This window comes from Lutzomyia longipalpis, chromosome 3 (assembly GCF_024334085.1).
Source record: "Lutzomyia longipalpis isolate SR_M1_2022 chromosome 3, ASM2433408v1".
In the NCBI taxonomy this organism is placed as follows: Eukaryota; Metazoa; Arthropoda; class Insecta; order Diptera; family Psychodidae; genus Lutzomyia; species Lutzomyia longipalpis.
In genome coordinates, this window is record NC_074709.1 from 28293183 (window position 1) to 28314917 (window position 21735).

Below are 21735 nucleotides of genomic sequence, written 5' to 3' on the forward strand. Positions count from 1 at the left end.
ACCACCCCTTTTCATCCCTTAAAACGCACTTTACGCGTCAGCAGTGCACTGACTGTCAACTCTGCAGCCTCCGGAGAATATTGTGCTGCTCTTAATTATTTATTATGTCCCACCACCCTTCCCATCCTAGCTCGACTTCTTTTTTTTTCCACCGTGAACCCTCAAGCAAAGGAAAAGCGAACAGCAACAACAGCAAAGAGAGAAAAAGTGTCGGAAAAACTATATTTGAAATTGACGCCACAAAGTCAGAGATCGTAAAGTGAGAGTAACACGACAAACAGAGAAAAATTAAGATCCGGATTCACGTCACGCAAAATCGTATAAAATGTTTATAATTCACCCAAATTACTCGCTCTCTCCTCCGTGTTTTATGGACTCTGTGTAAATCGTAAAAAAATATATTTTCATTCATTTTCACACGAGGTTTTTCATCAAAAGGACGGTCATTCGGTATAACATGGAGAGAGGAGGGGGTGTGATGGGGAAATTACCTTTACGTGCACCAAATTAGGAAGGAAATAATATGATAAACTTCATAGAAAGTTTTTTTTTCTTTCTATTGTTGGATAAAATTGCTTGGCGAATAATTTGGAATGAGATGGAAAATAAAATCAAAGGGTTTTATCATTAGTTTTTAGGTATTTTGGATTTATTTTTCTATAATAGTTAAGCCTTAAATTACGAGCAAAAAAAGTTAGTAGCAGTTACAGAAATTCATTGAAAATCAAGCAAAACCATAAAAAATTGTTTGAAGTATAACATACAATCTGCAAGAAATTTTTAAAGGATATTCAATGATTCCTTCTAATAAATTCAATTTATTTATTTAAAAATCATTTTATAGCTAAATCAGGACTTTTTCCTTCAGTTTTTAGTTTGCCAGGCTTGTATTAAATCATTTAAAACAAAAATTCAATATAAATAAATTTTAATGAAATATTTAAGCTTCTTTATTCTAAATTAATTCAATTCAGAATAAGAATAAAAAAATAAAATCCAGAAAATCCAATTTTACACAAATCAGAATATTTAGTTTTATTCTTAAGCAAATTACAAATTTTCTTCAAAGAAAATTCTAAAATCTAAAATAAAACAGAAGAAGAATTTCTAAGCAACAAAACAATTTTTCTGCACTATTTCCTCCCTTTAAATGTGCCGTGAAAATCACACTAAACACCTCAAATATTCATTTGAAATGCGCGAGTGTGAAATGAGAGGTTCCACCCCCTGCCAGGAGCACCCTCTTTTGGCATAAATGAAGTAGCATCGTCAAATGGAAGTGTCACCCATCGCAATGGATGGGATATGGTTACACTTTACGACTGCTTTGGGGTGCACCTCATTCCCTCCCACCCGCCCACGCAACTTCGCTATATACACAGCCACCCCCGCAGCATCATCAAGTTGTACCTCGCGATGGGCGGGGGTTGTGCTACCTCGAAACATTTTGTTGTGGGTGTTTTCGCGAGCTCAGCGGGATGAGATGAGATTTATGGCAGACACACCATGCTAAATGCCATCAGTTCGCGAATATTGTACTGTGTGGTGGGTGCTTCGTATAAAAAAAGAAGGGTGAAGAATGTGTGGAAGTTCCAACCCCCATTTTGATGAAAAATCCCCCCTCAGAGCACGTGGAGCTCCTCAATGTGAGGAAGAGATCTTTTTGTTTAAGAGCCTCTCTGTGTTGTTAATTAGCGCACACAAGGAGGTAACATATCCCGTTGGAAAATTCTCAAAATTTTAGAAATTATTTTCACGAGACATTCACGCACAATTCACGTGAATTTCAGCAGGTTAATGAACTCCTTTTAATTTACTAAATAGAAATTAAATTCTTAAAGACTTTTTATATGGATTATTTTCTTGCAAAACCTCTAAAATTCATTCTGCAAATTATCCGTTCTTTGGGCGAATTCCACACTGACAAATTGCAGAGGTCAGGTGAGGAAAACCCACGGACATTTGCTAATTAAAACAACCCTTAACGGATCAAGAGGAATTTTGAGGGTACACACGGTCCGGAGCTCTCCTTAATTGCTTTTCCTGGCTTTGACTTTTCTCAAATCTCAAGCACCTTTCTCGCCATTGCTGGTCATTTCTCACTTGTCGTCTCCCCGGGAAGAGAGAAGAGATGGGCAGAGGTGTGGTGGGGCCATGTTATTCGATAATTGGATTCAAGACAGGTGAAATGGAGAAAATTGGACTCTTCTGAGAGGGTCTATGTTTGAGAGAAAATTGATGTAATAGAGCTTGCCGGGATGAGAGCTGAATTTTAATAAAAGAATTTTTCTTTCATTTTCTCTAAAGAATTTTTAAGAAATAAAATTATTAAATTAATATTTTTGATTTTTTTATCTTTTATATTAATCCACTTCACTCAATTTTCTGTTATTATTGGAACACGATTAACAATAAAAAAAAACTCTCGTGACTATAAAATAAATAAAAAGCATCAATATTAGCCCCTTTGGCTTCATTCTGTCTGCAAGAATATTTAACATCGTCGTTACAAAATTTTAATTAAATAATTTTAATAATTTTTATCCAATGTGAGGAGTTTTTGAAGGGTTCACGGGCGCGACAGACACGATGACGAAGCGATAAGAGAAAGGCAATAAAATCAATTACAAACATTTTCGCAAACAACGTGCTCGCGAAACCTGCTGTGTGTCCGCAGCTTTCTTTGCCAAAGAATGTAGAAGATCAAATTGGGCCCTAAAGGTCCCCAATGCCCGCATTTCGGACTATTGGAAGAATATCGCAGAGATCGTTTCTCATTCAATTTAAACACACACAAAAAGAAAAGGGAAAAATAAGAATATGGGAAACTACGTCTATTTGACGCACCTGCGTGCACCTGTTGAGAGTATAATTTTTGTGATGCCCGTTTGTGGTGCAAAATGGAATAGCATCAGAGCACATTTTCATGGGTGCGAAAGTTAAGAATTGTTCGAGAAGAGGAATGGTGGTGCCATAAATTAAAGAAGAAAAAATAATATTAAATGTCTTGCAGAAGGTCTTGCACGACCCCAGCAATTGTCTTCACACCCCGCGGGCGTAATTGAAGTGGAAATTACCTTTTAATTCATGCACCATCGACATCCCCGCATGTCAATCCCTCTTCTCGCAGTACGATTGATCACTGTCATTACCGCGTCAATTAACCTGGGCGACAGATGAAGAAGAATTTTGCGGCAAAATTATGCACCGCCGATGCGTAATGCAAACACAAACCCCATTTCTTGTGCGATAAGACCGCGTGAGGCGCGTGATCGACTTGCCCTGCAGCCCGGGAGGGAGGAGTAGGGTCGTTTAAGTTGACAAAACCACCAATTTATTGACTCTCTCGCAAACGGCTGCATCTGACCATGGAGGCCAGTAACGGATAATTTTCAAAAAAAAATTGTCATCCTAATGAGGTCAGCTTGCAAAAAGCCAATATTGCGTGGCGCTCAGGAGAAGCCCGACGCACCTCATCTCGCCAAGACGCTCGCATTTCGCTAAAAAGGGGAGAAAAAGGGTGAGAAAACACGCGGGCCTAATGAAAGACCATGTCACAAAATTCCCTCCCGGTGTATGCCCTAGAAAATCCCCACGACGCGACCCTTTTCTTGGCACTTTCAATAGGGCTCCCGGTGAAAATGAATAATTCACGCACGGTTTGTATAAATAAATAAAAAGGTATATCAAGTCACGAGGAGAAGATAGTGTCAAGGTAAATTTATCTCCCAATCAATCACACACTTCTCTCCAACTGACAAATTTTCCTCACAGACCTGTCTCACCATTCGTAGGTACTTCACATGCTATATTTAGATGAATTTTTGAATTTTATCTCAATGTTGAAATGTGCTAGAAAAATCAGAGAAATTCTCAGGGATTTTCTTAATGAAATTTTGAGAGAATTGTATTTTGATATGGAATAGCAAGATCAGCAAGTTATTCTCTTTGAATTTATTCAATACAAGAAGAATAATTTTGAACTAAATAATGATTTTTCTAGTAGATTTTAATTATAATTTTAGCGTAGTTTAAAGTTTTTGAGACCTTTTAAGATTCATAATGTTCTAATAAGTAATGTGAATTATTTTCAAGATGAATACATCAATTTTAATGCCTCATTCAATTTATTTAAAAAGAAACTCAGATATTTTCTAGCAGTTTTCAGTTATTACTTCATTGTGGTTTTATTTTATTTAAAAAATTTCTAGTAGTTTTTAGTAGCTAAGAAGCTTAAGAAAGCAAAGTTAATTTTTTTGGAGATAATTTTTTTGTCGAGTCGGTTGACTGAATTTGTTTTTAGGAATAATTTTTGAATTTCTAGCAGTAATTATATCTAATTTTTATAGCAGTTTTCGGTTACTTCTTCAACCACGTTTGATTTCAATTATTTCAATATTTTCATGGTATATAAGAGTTAAGTTCTTTCTGAATTTAATAATTCAATTAAAGAAGAATATTAATTTTGAGCTAAATTAAAAAAAAAAATTCTAGTAGTTTTCAGTTACTATTTTATCGTAGTTTGATGCTTTCGAAGTCTGCGTGATATTCCAACGAGTAATTTGAATTATTTTCAAGATGATTATCTCAATTTTAATGTATTAAAATTAACAAAAAACTGTATTTTGCAATAATCCGATTTACTCAATAGATGTCACCATAAAACTATTTTTTTGCCACTAGATGTAGTCTTCATAAAAAAAATCACAGATATAGTAATTAACCAGTTTTTATAAAAAAAAATCTTTAAAAATATTTTTTAAAAAATTTAACGTAAAATGTAAAGGATATAATAAATCTGGCAGTTACAAAGTTAAATGGCAAACTGAGAGAATAAAGGGGTGTGATGGACCCCTCGCGTATGGCGCATGGGGTGGCTTTAGCGCCGTGCTTTTGCCAATCCAAGTGGGGGGAATAAATTAACACATTAAACGTGAATATTAATGATTCTCAAGTAGAAACGCGAAAAGGGGGTTTTCGCAGCGAGTGAAATTTTAATGTGCATCCCCCGTATGCCGCGCGAGGGGGTGAGGGAGCTCTGTTGTACACCTGATACGTCGCAGAGATAAGTCAAGTGAGTGGTGTATCTGGTTGGGAAATTAGTCATTTCGTCATTGAGGGTATGTGCTGAAAATTCCTCCCCTTCCACCCTCTGCAAAGGGGGCGCCATGGAAAGGAGGAGGTGTGTGGAAAATTTTACACAACAACACGTGGAATTCTTCTTGCGCTATAGTTGAGGAGAATTTAAATAAAGTCTCTGGGATTAGATTCAAAGAGGTGAGATAAAGATTAAATCTTAAGGTTTTCTGTGGGAGGAAATTTCTTGCAGGGTAAGGATTGAAGGGTTTTCTTATTAAGTGTAATTATTTCTTATTTGTTTTAAATTAAAGTCAACTTTTAACCTTTGGAAAAAAGATAATTTAGATGTTTGTTCGTTAGGACAATTTTTTTTTAATTTTTCATAAAATGAAAAAATAATAATCTAGGATAGAAGCTTATTTTTAACTCCAAAACTACTTTTTCATGATTTTACTCTTAAAATATCCATTTTTTAACGTGCTAAACAAATAAAAAAATTAGTAAAAATTCATTGAAAAAGAATATTTCAATTTTGGGTAGTTTCTACCCAATGTTCCTTGAGGGGTTAACAATTTATTAAACGAATTGATTTGTTTTAATAATAAGTTTTGAAACTTTGATTTAAATATTCTACATAAGTTCCTTTTTCTTCAAATTCTGTCTCTAAATTCTTGAATAACAAACTTGCCCCACTTTTCACTAATTAAAAAAAATTGTTAGGTATGTTTTGGCGCCAAAAAGCAACTCTCAAAAAATCTTTTTGAAAAGATCTGGTAAAATAAAAGGGATTTACCTCTTGTGGATTAAAATAATCCTCCTCGCAGTTGTTCATGTCCTGCAGAAAGGGATTCACTTGATGCTCCCAATCCTCATGAGGTGGTGGTAATTCCATCTTCCTCTCCCAAATTCACTCTCCTTTTCTTTAACTATTAATTAATCTCTTTTGGGATTCGTTTTCTTTGTCAATTCTTGCACACTTTGGACAATGTTCTTGTTCTTTCCCACTGAGGAATGCAACACCCAGAGAGACTAAGAAGTCACATGGAATTCTCGCTGGCACACAACACTTTAAGTCTTCACGGATTTCACCGACACTTTGGGCCACAATTTGTGCCCTCGCGGAAAAATTCGCGGGGTGACGTCACGGCCTATCTCTCACCTCGTTTGAGGTCTATCGCAAAGAGGTGCTTTTTGGCTAATTGTGCGGCATGCAATAGGAATGGCAGCCGATGGGAAATTGCCGAGGGTACACCCACCTTGTTCACAACAGCCAGCGAGTGAGAGAGATCAGACGCCTTCGACAACTCACATTGGAATGATTTTGCGTGATTCGCACCAGTGGCGTCCAACTCTGGGTGGCCGCCTTTTAGGTTTGACCACCACCAAAAAAAATAAAATAAACAGGTGACCCGAGAAAAAAACGCAGCCCCCCAAATAACTGATTAATTCCGTCTCCACCAATTGCTGTCCCCTTGGCCCAAGAGGTGGCAATCCAACAAAAAAAGCCCCCGCGCGAACTTTTATGAGTTGCTCACTTTTTTTTTCTCAGGAGGATTTTTATGCAATCAACAGCCGGAATCTATAAAAGTTTTCGTGTTGTCTCCATCTATTTAATTGTCACACACGCGGTACATTTTAAAAGAGGCAATGACGAAGATGGAAAAAACCGCGGGAAAGCCAATGAGATGGAAAAATTCCGGCGCGGAAAAACAGCCACAACGACGAAATGTTTAAATACTCAAAACTTGGGGCTATGTGAGCCACCTGGAATTGCGAGTGGTTTTGTGGGACGACGGAGGTGGAATGAAGCTCACCGGGTCGAGAATGTTTCGACAATGGCGCAGAACAAGAAGCAAATATCCACACACGCGGGGGGAGGCGGCAAGCAATATTTAGTGGCGATGTTGTATCCCTTTTGCCGGGAAAGTCCCAAATGCTGAACACAGTGCTGGATGTGTGGCAGCATAGGCTCTGCTTTTCCCTTCTAACCCATCGCACGAGGGGTTGGTTGTACACCCCCGCGCCCCTCGTGGAGTTTTGAACGTGCGCATCCCAAAGCAATGTGCGGCTCCCACTCGAACACCGTATATAGTAGCCCCCCCAACATTACCTCATTCGATGTTGGAGACTGATGGAGTCACAGCAGCAGTTGATGTTTGGAAGTTTGCAGCATCACAACAGCAAAATCATGAATGCTGCAGGAAGTAACTGCAATGCAAACACTTGAGGACTTTCAAAAGCAACTCATTCAATCACTCTCCATTCTATGTAGAAGAGAATTTTGATGAGCTTTTCCAGAGAAGCAAATTGAATTTTTTAAAAAAGCCTGTTGCATTATTTTTTGAATGAGTCTGTAAGGAGTATTTGTTAACCCTTTCACACCGATTTATTTTTTGTAGTTGATTAAATGTTTCTTTTTGTATTCTTTGAGAATGTGGTTGCATGTCGGAGTAAGATAAGAATGATAAAAAAAAGAAATTATTTATAGATGCTGTAGAATATTCTTAACTCCCGGAGGATTCGAACCTTAAAATTTAACTACAATTCTTTCTCAAAAAGAAAATGTTTTTCAGAGTTTTCTTTAAACAAACTTGAAGTAATTGAACTTTTGTAGAATTTATAACAATAATTTAAAACAAATACTATTCTGTGACCATTAAAAAATCGAAATGACCACATGGGCCAGCGGAATCCTCTAGGGTTAATAAATATCAGACCTCTTACCTAAGAATTGATTTTTCTTAATCATTTTAAAATAAGATCTTCGGATTAAGTAAAATGCTTAAGAATATAATTTTTTGTCATTTCTTTTCTTTTCTTATAGTACATGTACTATATACATAACTAAAGCGAATGTTAACCTGCTCAGTAGTGAATTTCACCTTTAGTTAATCAATTACAAATTCAAGTAAATATCATCTCTTTTCCAATGGAATTGAATGAGCGAAACAATTGAAAAAGCACAATGGTCTCGCAATTAGGAAATCAAAACAGCAAAAAGCCATTCGTGGCCAGCAGAAAAGGCACGGAGGTAATGTCTTTGTCTTGTGGAATGCAAAATAGCACGGGGTTTGGCCATAAGAACGGAAGTGCCTTTTCTCACCCACAACACCACATTTGTACGAGCAAATTGGCCAGAGAGAGCCATTGAAAGCCCAGCATTAATTGCCTCAAATTGAAAGTGCTGCACTCTTCCAAGACACAATTCTCTGCCACCATAAAGAAGAGAATTCGGTGTGGGAAACAAAAGGAGTTGGATTAATGGAGAATTATTATATATTGCTGGACAAATATCGCTTGAGGTGATGAAATAAATAGATGCGAATGCATGAGGAGCAGCACTGACCCTCCTTCCGCCTCTTTCGGGCTGCTGATTCACGTTAAATCAGGTGCGCTCTGTGTGAGAGGAGGAAGATTGGCAGCTTAACCTGGGACTAACCTGAGAAATCCCTGGCGGGAGCAATTTGGGGCGACATCGTAAGGAAGTTTAGTTGTTTGTATGTTTAGTGTGCGCTTTATGGCAAAGACGTGCAGGTGGACTTCCGCATTTTCCATGAGAACCTCACTCATTCACTCTCGCGGTTCCACATAAATGCATTTTCGGCCCATGATCATGAAGGTACTTTCTGTGCATTTTATTCTTTTTTTTTATTCAAGAGTGGATTCATCAAAATGGGAATTCTCAATTACCCGCACATCTCATGGCGCCATCCAATTCTCACTTCCGTCCTTTTAACTCCCCCTCAAACAATGAAATTTTTCTTTTACTTCTTTTTATTTTTTTAAAATAATAAAAAAAAGATCTTTCTGAGGTCATAGAACAGATGAAACTCCCCTTTGTGCGAGAAAAGAATTATTTAGAATGATTCTATGATGAATGACTCAAGGATTTTCAGGGGTACAGCCAGATTGAGGAGCCTTTTAGACGCAATCCGTTGTGTTGCCAGAAGGTGTGGCTCGTGAAGGTAAAAAAAAAAACCCGCGATGAGATGAAGATTCTCGCAGTGAGAGAAAACACAAACAGATAAAGATCTCACATGCAAGACAAGACGCTCCATTGGGCTTCATATACTCTATTCATCTAATTGAAAAATTACTTGCGCCATCACAACACTCTTTCAATGCAAGATTTAACGTTAAATTTATTTAATTTTCCCATTAAAATTCATTTTGTTGCGTTTAAAAGGCATTACGACCGTTAAAAATATTTGATTTTTTTTCTTATTGAATTATTTCAGATTTGAAAAGAAGGTTTTTGGGTAATTCAAACGAATTTTTCGCGCCAAAAAATGATCGATCCCTTCTAGACGCCATTTTGAATTTTTCTAATGATTCAGAGATGATTTTCTCGGCTCCTACTGAACGAATTTGAATAAAATCAATTGCAAATGGAAGAAGAGTATTTCCATTTTTTTTTCAATTAAATTCTGATCGAGAAAATTTCTTAAAAAAAAAAACGAGTAAATAATTTTTCGAAGAATAAAAGAATTTCTCAGTAGGAATGCAAATCAATCCGCATGTGTGTGGCCCATGATGGTGACATGGAGCACATTGCCCTTGCCAAGGATCTTCACCAACAGTCGAGCAATTAAGTGTGACATCACCAATTTATCACACTTTTCCCGCACCCAAAAATACTCACACTCCTCACACTGATGAAATTCAAAAATATCTCATCCCAAAGTGGCTGGAAAATAGGAAATTCCCCCAAGCTCTTGGTGATTGTGAAGAATGCTCAATTACTTGTTTCACTCACTGTGCCAATTATCTTGCCACAAGAGCAATGTTTTTCGTGTTGCAGCCACACAAAAAACTGACACTGAATTATGTGTGGATTTTCACGCAAATTTTCTTTGCAAAGGAGTTTATTCACTTTGTCGAAGATACAAAATCTCGCGTAAAGAATTTCTCAAAAATTCATGCAAAAGCCACATGAAATTTTATTTAAAAAAATATATTTTCAATTGAATTTTGCGTACAATTCGCCCCAATTATTTCCACCCCCATCTCACCCCATTACCCCCCACCCACAACGCCGTACATGGGTAGAGATGAATTGTTTTTGGCAATTGCAAATGAAATTATATTGGTAATAATTTAAATAGCAATCAGTATAAATTTTCCGGGATCCAATTGCCTATCCCTGGCAGAATTTGTCTGGTGGTGGTTTTCCCATTTGCAAGGGGGGGATGGCGTACGTGAGGATGGCATTTAATTAATTAGGGGTCCAAATACAATTTATATATTTTCCAATGTGATTTCCACTTGTAGTCCCTCATTATTCACATTACACCCGAAATGCATTGCACAAGTCTATTTTGGCCCATTTGCAGCACACTAAACAAACCACATAGTTCTCCCCCTCCAACCCCCCTTCGTGCAGGATGTATTGTTGCAGCAACCACTGCAGAAATGGCAAATTATTTAATTAATTCTCACCACTCTGCCATCCGCCATGTCTTTCCAATCTTCACGCTGGCTCCTCCATAGTGTGTGTTGTACCCCAACTGAACCCTCGATGGAATTCATTTTGGGCTTCGTTTCACAGAGAGAGAAATTGACGATATATGGGGGTGATGCACAAATTTTCTTGCATCCTGCAGAGGAAGCTTTTGGGCTTTCCCTCGGAGGACTGTAGTCCGTTGAATTAATTTAAACTTTCTTCAAACAACATTTTGCAGCTTTTCCTCAAAAATTCTTGAAGATTTCTTAGAGAGAATTCTTTTTTGAGAAACTTTAAGAAATTCTCTTGATAAAAGAAAAAAAATTGCAGGACGGGAAAAATATAAAAATTAGTAATACTGCGAGGAACATAAAAAACCAGAAAAAATCAACAGAATATAAAAAACTCTTCCCATTAAGCTTGAAGGAATAAAATAGAATCCGTTGTTCGTTAGAAAACTAAAGATAATTTCAAGCAACACAAGAAACCAGAAAAAATCAAAGAAACACCAAAAATCTAATCTATAGAACATGCGAAACCAGAAGAAAAGTTCCACCAAATATGAAAAATCCTTGGAAAAATCTAAAACTCACTATTCTGAATAAGAAAAATAATTAATTATTTTTGAAAAATCTTAAAAATGTTCCGCGGAACACAAGAAACACGAAGAACAGATGAAAGGTCGCGAAGAAAAAACATAATTTTGCGAATAAGAAAGACAATTTTTTATAATTTACTGTAGATGAAACCAATTTTTTAATTAAAATGTTCTAATAGCGTATAAAAATATTAGTAATTTATGGTCCGACCGGGTGATATTTTTCTACAGCATTAATAATTTATTACACAGAGCGTAAAATTTCGTTTTTGAACGTGTTAATAGACCTATTGTACATTACATGTGCAGGTGAATTTTTATTTAAATCCTCTAAATTAATTAGAATCTTGCAGTCGCAGAAGGGTTAAAAATTCATCTTAAAATAACGACTCTTTTAAATTAAAAGAAATTTATGGATGCATATAAAAGCAAAATAGATCAAACCAAATTCATGATCATCCCCCATCTCTGTTTATATATAACTAAATGCTTTGCAATAAACGGCAGTTAATTTCAATCGGTAAACTAGAAGAGGATGTCCCTGCTGATTCATACACTCCGCCTAAACTTCGCATAAAATCAATTGCGAGAGCATCCACATAAATTTATTCCCTTTTGCAAAGAATCCCCCTCGCCGTCTATTTTGTGCAGAACACAAAACCACCAAAAGGTAATAAAACCGGGATGATTGCAATAATTCATCGGTCGAATTGGCCAATTGTTTGGGGGTGGATACGTGGAACGCCTCTCTTTTGATTCCCTGAACTGAAAATCTCCTCTAACTGGGTGTGCAATTTTCCCGCCATGAACGCACCATGTTCCAGCCTCTCCCGTACAAATTTCGCATTGACCACCGCAGAAGTGCACGTAAATTGCTTCGCAGGCACATTTTCCACCGCAGGCTGGGTCCCTCTTCCACGCCATAGGGGTGGCTATGGGGGGTGGGTTTCAATTGAAATTTTAGCAATTAAACAGACGATTTATTCGCCTATTTATCGTTTTCGTTCTCAAACAAGTGTTTAGCGCCATTGAGGCCCAACGAATTGCAACCGTTTGGGGGTGGTTTTTGGTGCAGCAAAATACGGGGGTGTGTGGGTCCCGTGCCTAGAGGGGGGTGTCGTGTTGTGGATGCGACACTGTACCGCTATAATTAATTTAATGCTCATTCCCAGGGATGCTATTTCACAAAAACCTCCCTTTGAATTCAGCTCTTGCCTTCGACACAAACGAGGGCATGTCTTCTGGATAAATTGCTCATGAATCTTCGCATCGCTGCTCTTGCACTATAGTAGAAGCTAAAAGGAAGTCTTTTGAATGAAAATCTTGTCTTTTTATTCATTTTTGAAGTTAATAATAGTTTATAATGGCGGTTTTGTTTGAATTTTCGAGGTTAGAATATTCAAAATAGCGTTCTTTGGTTCTTAGAATTTCTCAAAATGGTGCCTATGTATAAATAACCTCAAAATTATCATGATAAAACTAATTAATTCCCACCCTTCTTTCTCAAAACTCAATAACTTAACGTAACTAACCTAAAATGGACAATAGAGTGGTGTGCAGGCAGTAACATGAGTTCAAATTGTGCTGTAACACAATAATTAAATTAATTTTCCCGCCGAAACATTGGACAATTTGTCGTGGTTTTGCAATACCCGGTCTTTTTTCACATGGCAAAATGGCCTCATTTTAATTGAGTCCCTCTGACCGAATTCTGTGGTCCAGCCAACATACTCTCGATTCCATGTTAACGCAACTTTTTTGCGGAGGGCCAGAACCATACACGAAAATCGCATATAAAAATCCACAGGAGCATTTTATGAGTATTACAGAGGTTTTTTTTTACACTCTCCCGGAAAATGTTTTTCCAATTGAGCACAAATGGCGTTGGCAAATTTTCCGTTTTTTACGCCATAAATTGCGGTTGGATTTTTTTGCGGGCATTTGTGAAAGATAAAATGAAGGTTACCTTCAATATTTGCTGGAATTTAATAAAAATACTTGTTTTCAATGCTTTTTTCGTATTAAATTGACGCTAAATCTTCTAAAAATTCAAAAACTTAGGTTATGTTCGGATTGCTTAAGTCTGGTTTAATTTTTTTTTCAATAATTGAGAGTCTTTTTCTCAATCTAAACGGCATAAATTTTAATTCTTGAAGCATTGTAAAGAAAATTTTACAGAAAACATTCCTTAAAGTTATTTTAAAGAAAAATCGGAAAATCTTTTAAAAAAATCAATCTTTTATTCACAAAAACATTATTTTGAAAACATTCCACGCGCGCTCCACGAACGTTCCATAGAGTTGCTTTGGTGATGACGTCAGTTTTCTTTGGTGGTGTTGTGTTGTTGTGATTAGCCATGGAGCTTTCTCTTGCGGAAATTCGCAATTTTATGCTAAATAATGGGTGTAAAGTGACCAATCATGCGCTTGTAAAGCACTTCAAGGAGATCCTCACGAATCCTGAGACGCAAAGTAAGTGAAATGTGCCAGGAAATGCCCGAAAATCCCGCGCGAAAGTTTTCCTGTCAACTCAATGATTCACGGAGGGTGGAAAATCTCTTTTTTCACCCACCTGTTGCTTCCATCTCATATGGTGGACCAATATCCAGGCTATTTGGGAGTACAAGGGGTACACTGGGGTTGGTTTGGGGGGTTGTCAGGGCTTTTTTGTGTGCAAGATGTTGTCTGTTTACCACAACATAACCTCACTTTGTGTCCGGAAAGGTGAGGCAAGGAAGCAATTTAAGACGTACGTGAACATCCTGGCTACAATTCGGACGGAGGATAAGCGCGATGGATCAAATGAGAAGGAGAAGTATTTGATCTTGAAGTCAAAGTACCTCCATGAGTGTCCGTCTGAGGATAGTTTGAGTCTGGCCAGTGGGATGACACCCATGAGTCCAGCACGCTCAATCTCCTCAGATTGTGACTCTCCGGGGGCGCGACAGCCACCACCGTATCGTCCACCCCCTATTGTTTCCCCCGGGCCGTCATCTGCTGGCCCTCCGGCAAAGATTCCCGTCCTGGAACCTCAAACGCGTGTCCAGTACAAGGACTGCATCAATGAGTATCGTACAGCAATAATGGCTCTCCAGCGGCCACCCAGCCATGAGCCAGCACCCGAAATGCGTCGTGGAAGTCAAGAGGAGCCCCCACAAGTCCCTCCCAGGAAACGTTCCAGCGCTGAGAGATCCTTCTCCGTGGAAAAGTCCAGTAGTGATGATTCCGTGGTGGATGCAAATAAGGAGAATGTCGCCATTATGGAAGAAATGCTGGAAATTGCAAAGACAGCCTCAGAGAATCAGATCAGTGTCAAAGAAGCCACAAAGAAGTTCAATCGGATTGCATCTGAGGAGGAGAAGATCATCTCGCCATCCGCGAAGAAGAAGCCCGAAAAGGTGAGTCAACCTCTCAATTTATTCTATTAGCAGGAGGGGCTCCACGTGCCCACGCATCCTCCTGTCGTCATCCCTCATGTGGGCAATATTTCCATCTTCACATCCACATCCCCTCGTTGCTTTTTGCTTGCATAAATAATTCCCAGACGGGCATATTGGTAGTCCCCAAGGGGTTCGTCATTTCAACTAATTTTTCCGCGAGTTTTTTTTTGTATTTTTTTTTGTTTACTATTTCTTAAAATTGTTCAAATGTTTAATTTCCAATTGTTTTATTTGAAGAAATCTGTTCAAATTTTAGATATATTAAGAAAATCTAATTGTTATTTAATGTAGCCATTTTGAAAGAAATTGCAATAAATTAGAAAATTTAATAATTTATCTTAATATTTTTTCATTGATTAATAATTTTAAAATGTTCCGGAATTCTAAAAAAAGGCTCTCACATTTTCTTTAATTTCTAATGACAGTAAAATTTTTCCGGAATTTTCGGCCGTTGTGAGAGTTTTTTTTTCCAATTTCTAATAAATCCGACAACTACTCAGTTGTTTCCAGAATTTTTAACGACATATAAAATCATTTCCGGAAGTTTCTGTCAATTATAAAATTTTTTTTAAATTTTAATAAATCTGGTATCTGTTTTTAGAATTCTTCGAATCCGACAGTTATTTCCGGAATTTCTAACGTCTTAAATGTCTTCAAAATATTATTTTTCTTAAATCTTTAAAGTTTTCTCTTCGGTTTTTCCATTTTTAATAATTTTATACAGAATTTTAAATGATTCTAATAGTTTTCTTCAAAATGGCAAACATGACATTTTCTTAAATTTCTTACGGCTCTTGAATATTTTATCCTGAATTTCTAACAACGGAATTTAGTCTTTCAAAAAATCGTTAGGAATACAAAAAAAATTAAAACAATTTTTAAAAAATAAGGAAATCTATTCAACAAAATAATCTTCTTTTTGGGACATTCACCTTTGCAATGAGGCACCCCTTGAGATCTCCCGTGTCGATGGTGTTTCAATTGGCCAGGAGCAGAGTGTTGTATGTGTAATTGAAAATTGTAAATTGCATCCATGTTGAGTAGTGGAGTATTTAATTAAAATTGTAAATAATTTTGGGATGTATGGCAGTCTGGGGGAAGAGAGACAATGTCCTCTCGATGCTACCCACCTACACACAAACACACGGATGCATTTCCAAATGATGAAGTATTTCCTCCAGGGTGTGGGGTTGGGAGCCACCCTCTCTTATTTGATGGGAAGACAAGTCAGTTGAGGGATTACAATTGAAGTTCCGGCAAACGGAAATTCCTCCTTTTGTTTGCTCTCTGAGAGGGATGTTTGCCTCGGGGGTGCATAATGTCGAAAAGTTGCAATAATTGGGAATATCTCTTGCTCCTGGGCTAGTGGAGGAGAGAGCATCAAAAGGAGGGCTGCCTAATTAAATGTGACCTCAAGAGGATCAACCACAACAACCCACTTTTCCCAAAAGAAAAAAAATTGACGATGTTCCTGAGAACCCGCTCTTCCCTCCTCTTCGATTTTGGCGTGTGCGCCTCTTCAAGGATGTTTTGTGGAGATTTTTTTTCTCATCCTTCCCTGTACGAGCACCCACGCACTTTTCCCTTTTCTTTGTTGCTGATTTCGTCTTTGTTGCTTCTTTACTTTTTTTTTGCTGTTGCTGTTGCTCTTCCCTGTGGTTTTCACAAGTTTATTGATAAAATGAATGGGCAAATGCGCGTAGAGAGTCTCACACAGCATTCACTCCGCACCAGAGAGTTGGGGCAATAAAAGAAAATTTCTGAATCAAATATCTCGAGTGGAGTAAATGAACGTTCTCTGTGCGCTGTTGTGACAGGCGATGATTTAATTTTATGATTATTTTTAATTTACAACCGACATCAGTCATAAATTGTGATGCATGAGAATGTGTGGCAGAATTGAAGATGTTTGTGCATTTGAGTGTGGCACCAGTGAGGAAAAAAATAGAGGGGCATGGGGTAGAAAAAAAGAAAAAAGGAAGAACTCGCTGAATTAGTTGGGATTCCAATAAAATGGAAATGTTTTCTGCTTCTGATTTTTTTTGTTGACTTTTTATTCGTTAAAAAATCTTTCAAACGGAGATAGTTTGATTTTGAACACTATATTCAATATGGCGGCTTTAGCGTTCTTAATATTCTGACATATGATAAATTTGACATTTGCTTCTGTCAATTTTTTGACAGTTTGTTGAAAAAGAAACCCAATATCTTGATAAAATAAAGAAAAACATATAAAAAATATTTTGTAACAATTTTTTATCAATTTTATTATTATTAAATATAATTTTGACAGTTCTCGCAATTTTTTGACCAAATTTTGACAACTTCTAAATAAATAATCTTGGAATTTAAAAAAAGGTAAGTGAATAATCAAAAATATTTATATAATGATTTTTTTTAATTTAAAATAAATGTCTGAACGATATTTATCGATTTTAAACAAATAAAAATAAGTTTGACACTTCCGTCAGTTAATTTTTGACAGTTTCCGGAATAAAATTCCGGAAAATGCTCGTCCAATCATTGGATTTCTGCGAATCAACTTCGGCTCTTTTCGGTTTTACAACGGCTAATCATTTAACGTTTTTCATACTTTTCGAGCAATCAGAGCACCTTCTTCAGAACCTACAAAAAAAAGAAACATTTTTTTAGAAAGTTTTAAAGCTAATAAATCACATTTCAACGCATTCTGTGGTACAGAAAAAATATTCAGAGTTTCATTAAATGCTCCCTTAGCTCAATCCCACCTGCCTTTTCCTTTTTTTTGTACCTACTCTGTGGCGCACCAAGATCCCCATGATGATGACGACAGCATGCGCGGCAAACGAGGTGAAGATGGGGAGCAATATCTCAGGAATAGGGGGGGGGGGCTGTATGAGGAGTCTGGGCGAGAGAGAAACGGCGGGCACATCGCATGTGATTTGCATAACATAGAGAAGACCCAAATGCAGATGGGAGAGATCTCTTCGCGCGCTGCGTCTCCCAAGGTAGCGCATCAATTAAAGATAAATTTCTCCGTTTGCATCTCGCGCGTTGTCTTTTGCCCATCGTGATGATGAAAAATTCACGAGGATCTCGCGCACACATCCACCAAATCATTTGCCTCATTCGCCCTTTTGCCCAAGAAAAAAAATAATAAATAAAAACGGAAAATTGAATGAAGATTTTTCCGGTCCAAGGAAAATAGGTGGTGTGGTGGTGCTAAAAATGAAAAATGATTCATTGTCTCTCGCAAAAAGAAATTCAAAAGAAACAAACAACTCTGAAGGAAGAAGTTAAGAGCGATTTGTGGATTTCGTGCAATGAAAATGATTTACGGATCTCTTGAAAACTCATACGGCTTGTTTGATTTTATCACATGAAGGCCTTTTTTCGCACTTGCAAAAAAAATTTATGAAGTGTTCCCTGGTCATCAGATTGGGCTGCAAATATGCAAATCTTTGGGTTTTTGGCGTTAAATTGGTCTGAGAGATTGCCCAGGGGGGGGAGAAGAGAATTCTTGGATGCATTTAATGGGCCAGAAGTTGAAGTACTTTGAAGAAAACTTCTTTGAGAAATAAAAAGTATTCAAAAAAAATCTTTTAACGAATTTTTGGAATCAAAAAGAAAATGAGTTTGTTTAAAAGAAAAATCCCTAAAAATTGGCGGGAAATTCAACGAGTTAAGCTCTGCTCTAAATTAAACCCAAATCTCCTACCTTCAATGCCAGAAATCCAATAAATTAGGTAAATTCAGAGCAAATTAACCAATCTCTACCCCCACAGTTCTAGCTAGTCGGGAGGGGGTCGCAATCCTGGGAGAATCCTCACCGCATTCCCGCCATTATAAATCAATCACATCCCATTTCACTTTGCGTGCCATCCCAAGGAAAATCCAACACTAAAATCTATTTGCAAACTTTGAATTGCAAATTTGTCTCCGGCGTCGACATTCACTTTTCCTGATTAAGATCCGGATTTCCCAAACCACCCCTATCTCCCGCTCATTTTCCGAGGTGGCACCCCCACTTCCAACCCTACTTGAGAGGCCTCTGCACGTAATATACCAAAAATCCTTACCACATTCTCACACAAATCATTCCCTTTTGTCTCTGGCGGCATGGGGATTTCAAGAAATTCGTTTGAGAGAATTAAAGAAATTACAAAGAGGGGGTGAAGGGGGGGGGAGTATTCTGTGTCTCTGTTGAATTGCCCCAAAATGTAGAATAAATTTACAGCCCCGCCTGAGAAGATGAAAACGCCTTTGGAAGTTGAAGGGAAAATTCTTTGGATGTTAGTCAAAAAAGAAAACTTTTCAATCTGCTGCCACTACTTAGTCACTGTCGGTTTTTGGGTGAGTCGCAATGGAAAGTATTGAGAGGCAGGCAGGCAGGATGAGGCATCTATATTAATATACAGGATGAAATTTTGTTTGACGACAACAGCTGGAGATCTCAAGTGTGACTCTTCTTGTTGGCAAAAGAATTTGTCCAACTTTTCGGCACGTCTGTTTATTTTCAAACAAACAAACAACCCCTCGAGGAATTGTCTCGTATCACACTCATTTGCACTCAAAGATGGAATTTCAACGTGTCACGATCTTTACAGAATTGTCAAGATTTTTTTTTCGAAGGCTTTGTTAGTTGGGGGTGGAGGTTGTTGTAAGTTCCATTAAGACGTTGGAAGAGAATTATTGGACCTTGAAAAATTATTTGCATTTTGTTTATTAATGATTTTGTGAGGAATTTGCAATGAGGATGCCTGGTTGTACTAAATGAGTTGTTTAGGCTTGAATTTAGTATGTTTATGCTTGAAATTATTCCTTTTCAGGCCTAAATTTAGCACGTTTTCTTAAGTTTTTTCTTTTCATTCTGAGCCTAAAAAGACTAAAATTCGAATAACTTTTAAGGCTAGAAATTACTACTTTTTGGGTTAGAATATACTACCTTTTAGGCTTGAATTTAGTATGTTTAGGCTTGAATTTAATACTTTTCAAACTTAAAATAAACTCGTTTTTAGAGCTTTTAATCATCATTCTGAGCCTCTTTAGGACTCAAATCCGAATAACTTTTTAGGCTTCAAAATCAGTGTTTAGGCTAGATTTAAACCTTTTATTAAGCTTTTTCCTTTACCCACAACAAAATTAAGAAAAAAAAAGAGAACAAACTTAATCAGACGAAGTATGACAATCAAAGCTATAAGTTTTGTGATTTAATGATTGAATTATCTCAATGTTGGCATCTCGATCTCATGGCAGCACCTCTCAATGAATCAATTCTTGTACACAGATATATTGTATTGCGAGTTAGCCCCCCTTTTTGCTGTTAAAAATACAAGAAAAAAAATCTCTTGCGGTGAATTCTTGATAGATGGACGGGTCCCTCCGTCTTGAGAATTGGGCGAGGATCAATGGGAGATTCAAATAGACAAATGGATTTAACAATGAGAAAGCGCTTTTTACGCACTCGATCAATTTTTCGATTAGTTTGTGATTTCTTCAAATTAATTTTTTTTCTTCCCGCTCATCTCACCTCAAATAAAAATTTAGAAGAAAAAAATCTTCCCATCCCGTGGAGTGCGTCATTGGTGTTGTCATCGTGCAACAAAACACGAGTTGTTAACAAGAATGTAATCTCATGGGAGAGATTTACTTGCTCTGATCGGGATCTCCTCATAGAATTTTTTCTTTCTTTTTTTTGGATTTTCTTGTAATAGAAAAGAGTAGGAGGAAAAATTCAAGAAAATCATCCTAATTTGCATTTTAATTGAAGGAAGGATGAAAGGTAAATTTGACGTGGTTTTAGAGCGAGAAAATCAAATTAAGACACTAAAATGGGATATATTTGCCAATTTCACAATGAAGGGAAGATCACAACACACACAAGAATGGCGAAACCCTCCCCGATATAATGAAGAGTTTGTCCCACCGCACCTTCACTCTCTTCCATCCTTTCAGGTGAAATTCTCAGAGATATTAATGATGTACCATGTTTCATTAGAGATTCAACTCTGTGTTCCTTTCGCCATCCTCTCAGAGGTAAATTTGTGGCAATGGCACCATCGTCGCAGTGCCAAACTCCCCCCTAACTCCTCATTCAAATCCTGTTGTGTATCCCCTTGTATGTCCCCATTTAAGTCTCTCTCTCTCCCTCTCTCTTTCGTACACAAGAGTGGAGGGTTTCAATGCAAAAGGACGCCTCAGTGCATGCGAATCTTATTAAATGCACAACATCCACCAGGACGCCTCATCATCCGTGTCACAGCGTCGTCTCCCATCTGTGAGTTTCAATTTCAAGTGGGCGTCAAGCTCGCAATTTCGCCCCCATCGGGAGCTTCAGCATCCCCCCACCCCCTACTCCCTTTACAAAGGTTTGACGGTAAAGCTACCCAAATGGAAATCACCGGAGATTTTGGGTACGACGGTGATCAACTGCCAAACCCACCCACAAAACACAAACCGAGGGTGCTTTCACCTACCCCAGATGTGGAGCTAGTTAATCACTTTACTCTCAATTCCCATATTCTCAGTACTTAAAGCACCTAAAGGACCTACCCTAGAGGCCTAGATTTGTTTTCCTTTTATTTTGAGGGAAAAATATATTTTAATTTATTTCTTTTGATAATTTCTTTCATTTAAAATTATATTTTGATCGAAAAAAAAGAAAATTTGGCAGACTAACCTAGATTCGATCCTAGGGTCATTAAGACGTCAAGCGAGTACATTAAGCACTACACTATCAGTAAGATAATTTTAAAATTGAGAAGGGGTTAAAAAAAATCATGTATTTTTATGTTTTAAAATGTTTAAAAATATGATTCTTTAAAATAATTATTTCAACAATAAGGCATTAATAAAAGCTTAAATCAGGAGTTATTTCTTAAAGATTAAGTGAAAAATTTAGATCGATCGGTTAACACACGAACCACTTAACTCGAAAGCCATGGGTTCAAATCTCGATCAAGATTTTATTCCAATCTTCAAAAACCTCCAAAAAAGTTAATTTTCCGGAGAAAATCAAGTATTTAACCCCTTGGTGAGATATATAATGAAAGGTTACGGATAAAGTGTCGCCCTTTTGTGCCCCAAACCCCCCAAACCCTTTGCCAAATTGTGAAGACCCTCAAACATATCCCAATGCAGGTGTATTGTAGATATAGCCTGGAAATCTGTTTTGGGGATCACACAGAGAGAGGACTT

The 21735-nt window shown here is 37.3% G+C and overlaps 1 protein-coding gene across 2 annotated transcripts in view; it reads left to right on the forward strand.

The window, feature by feature from the left end:
• Positions 1-13438: 13438 nt before the first annotated feature.
• LOC129793657 (WW domain-binding protein 11) overlaps positions 13439-21735 on the forward strand; it is a 78970-nt gene continuing 70673 nt past the window's right edge. For both annotated transcript variants that reach the window (XM_055833828.1, XM_055833827.1), the window contains exons 1-2: positions 13439-13591; positions 13844-14517. In XM_055833828.1, coding sequence (XP_055689803.1) covers positions 13477-13591; positions 13844-14517 — 789 coding nt within the window. In that variant the 5' untranslated portion in view covers positions 13439-13476. The remainder of the gene's footprint in view (positions 13592-13843; positions 14518-21735) is intronic.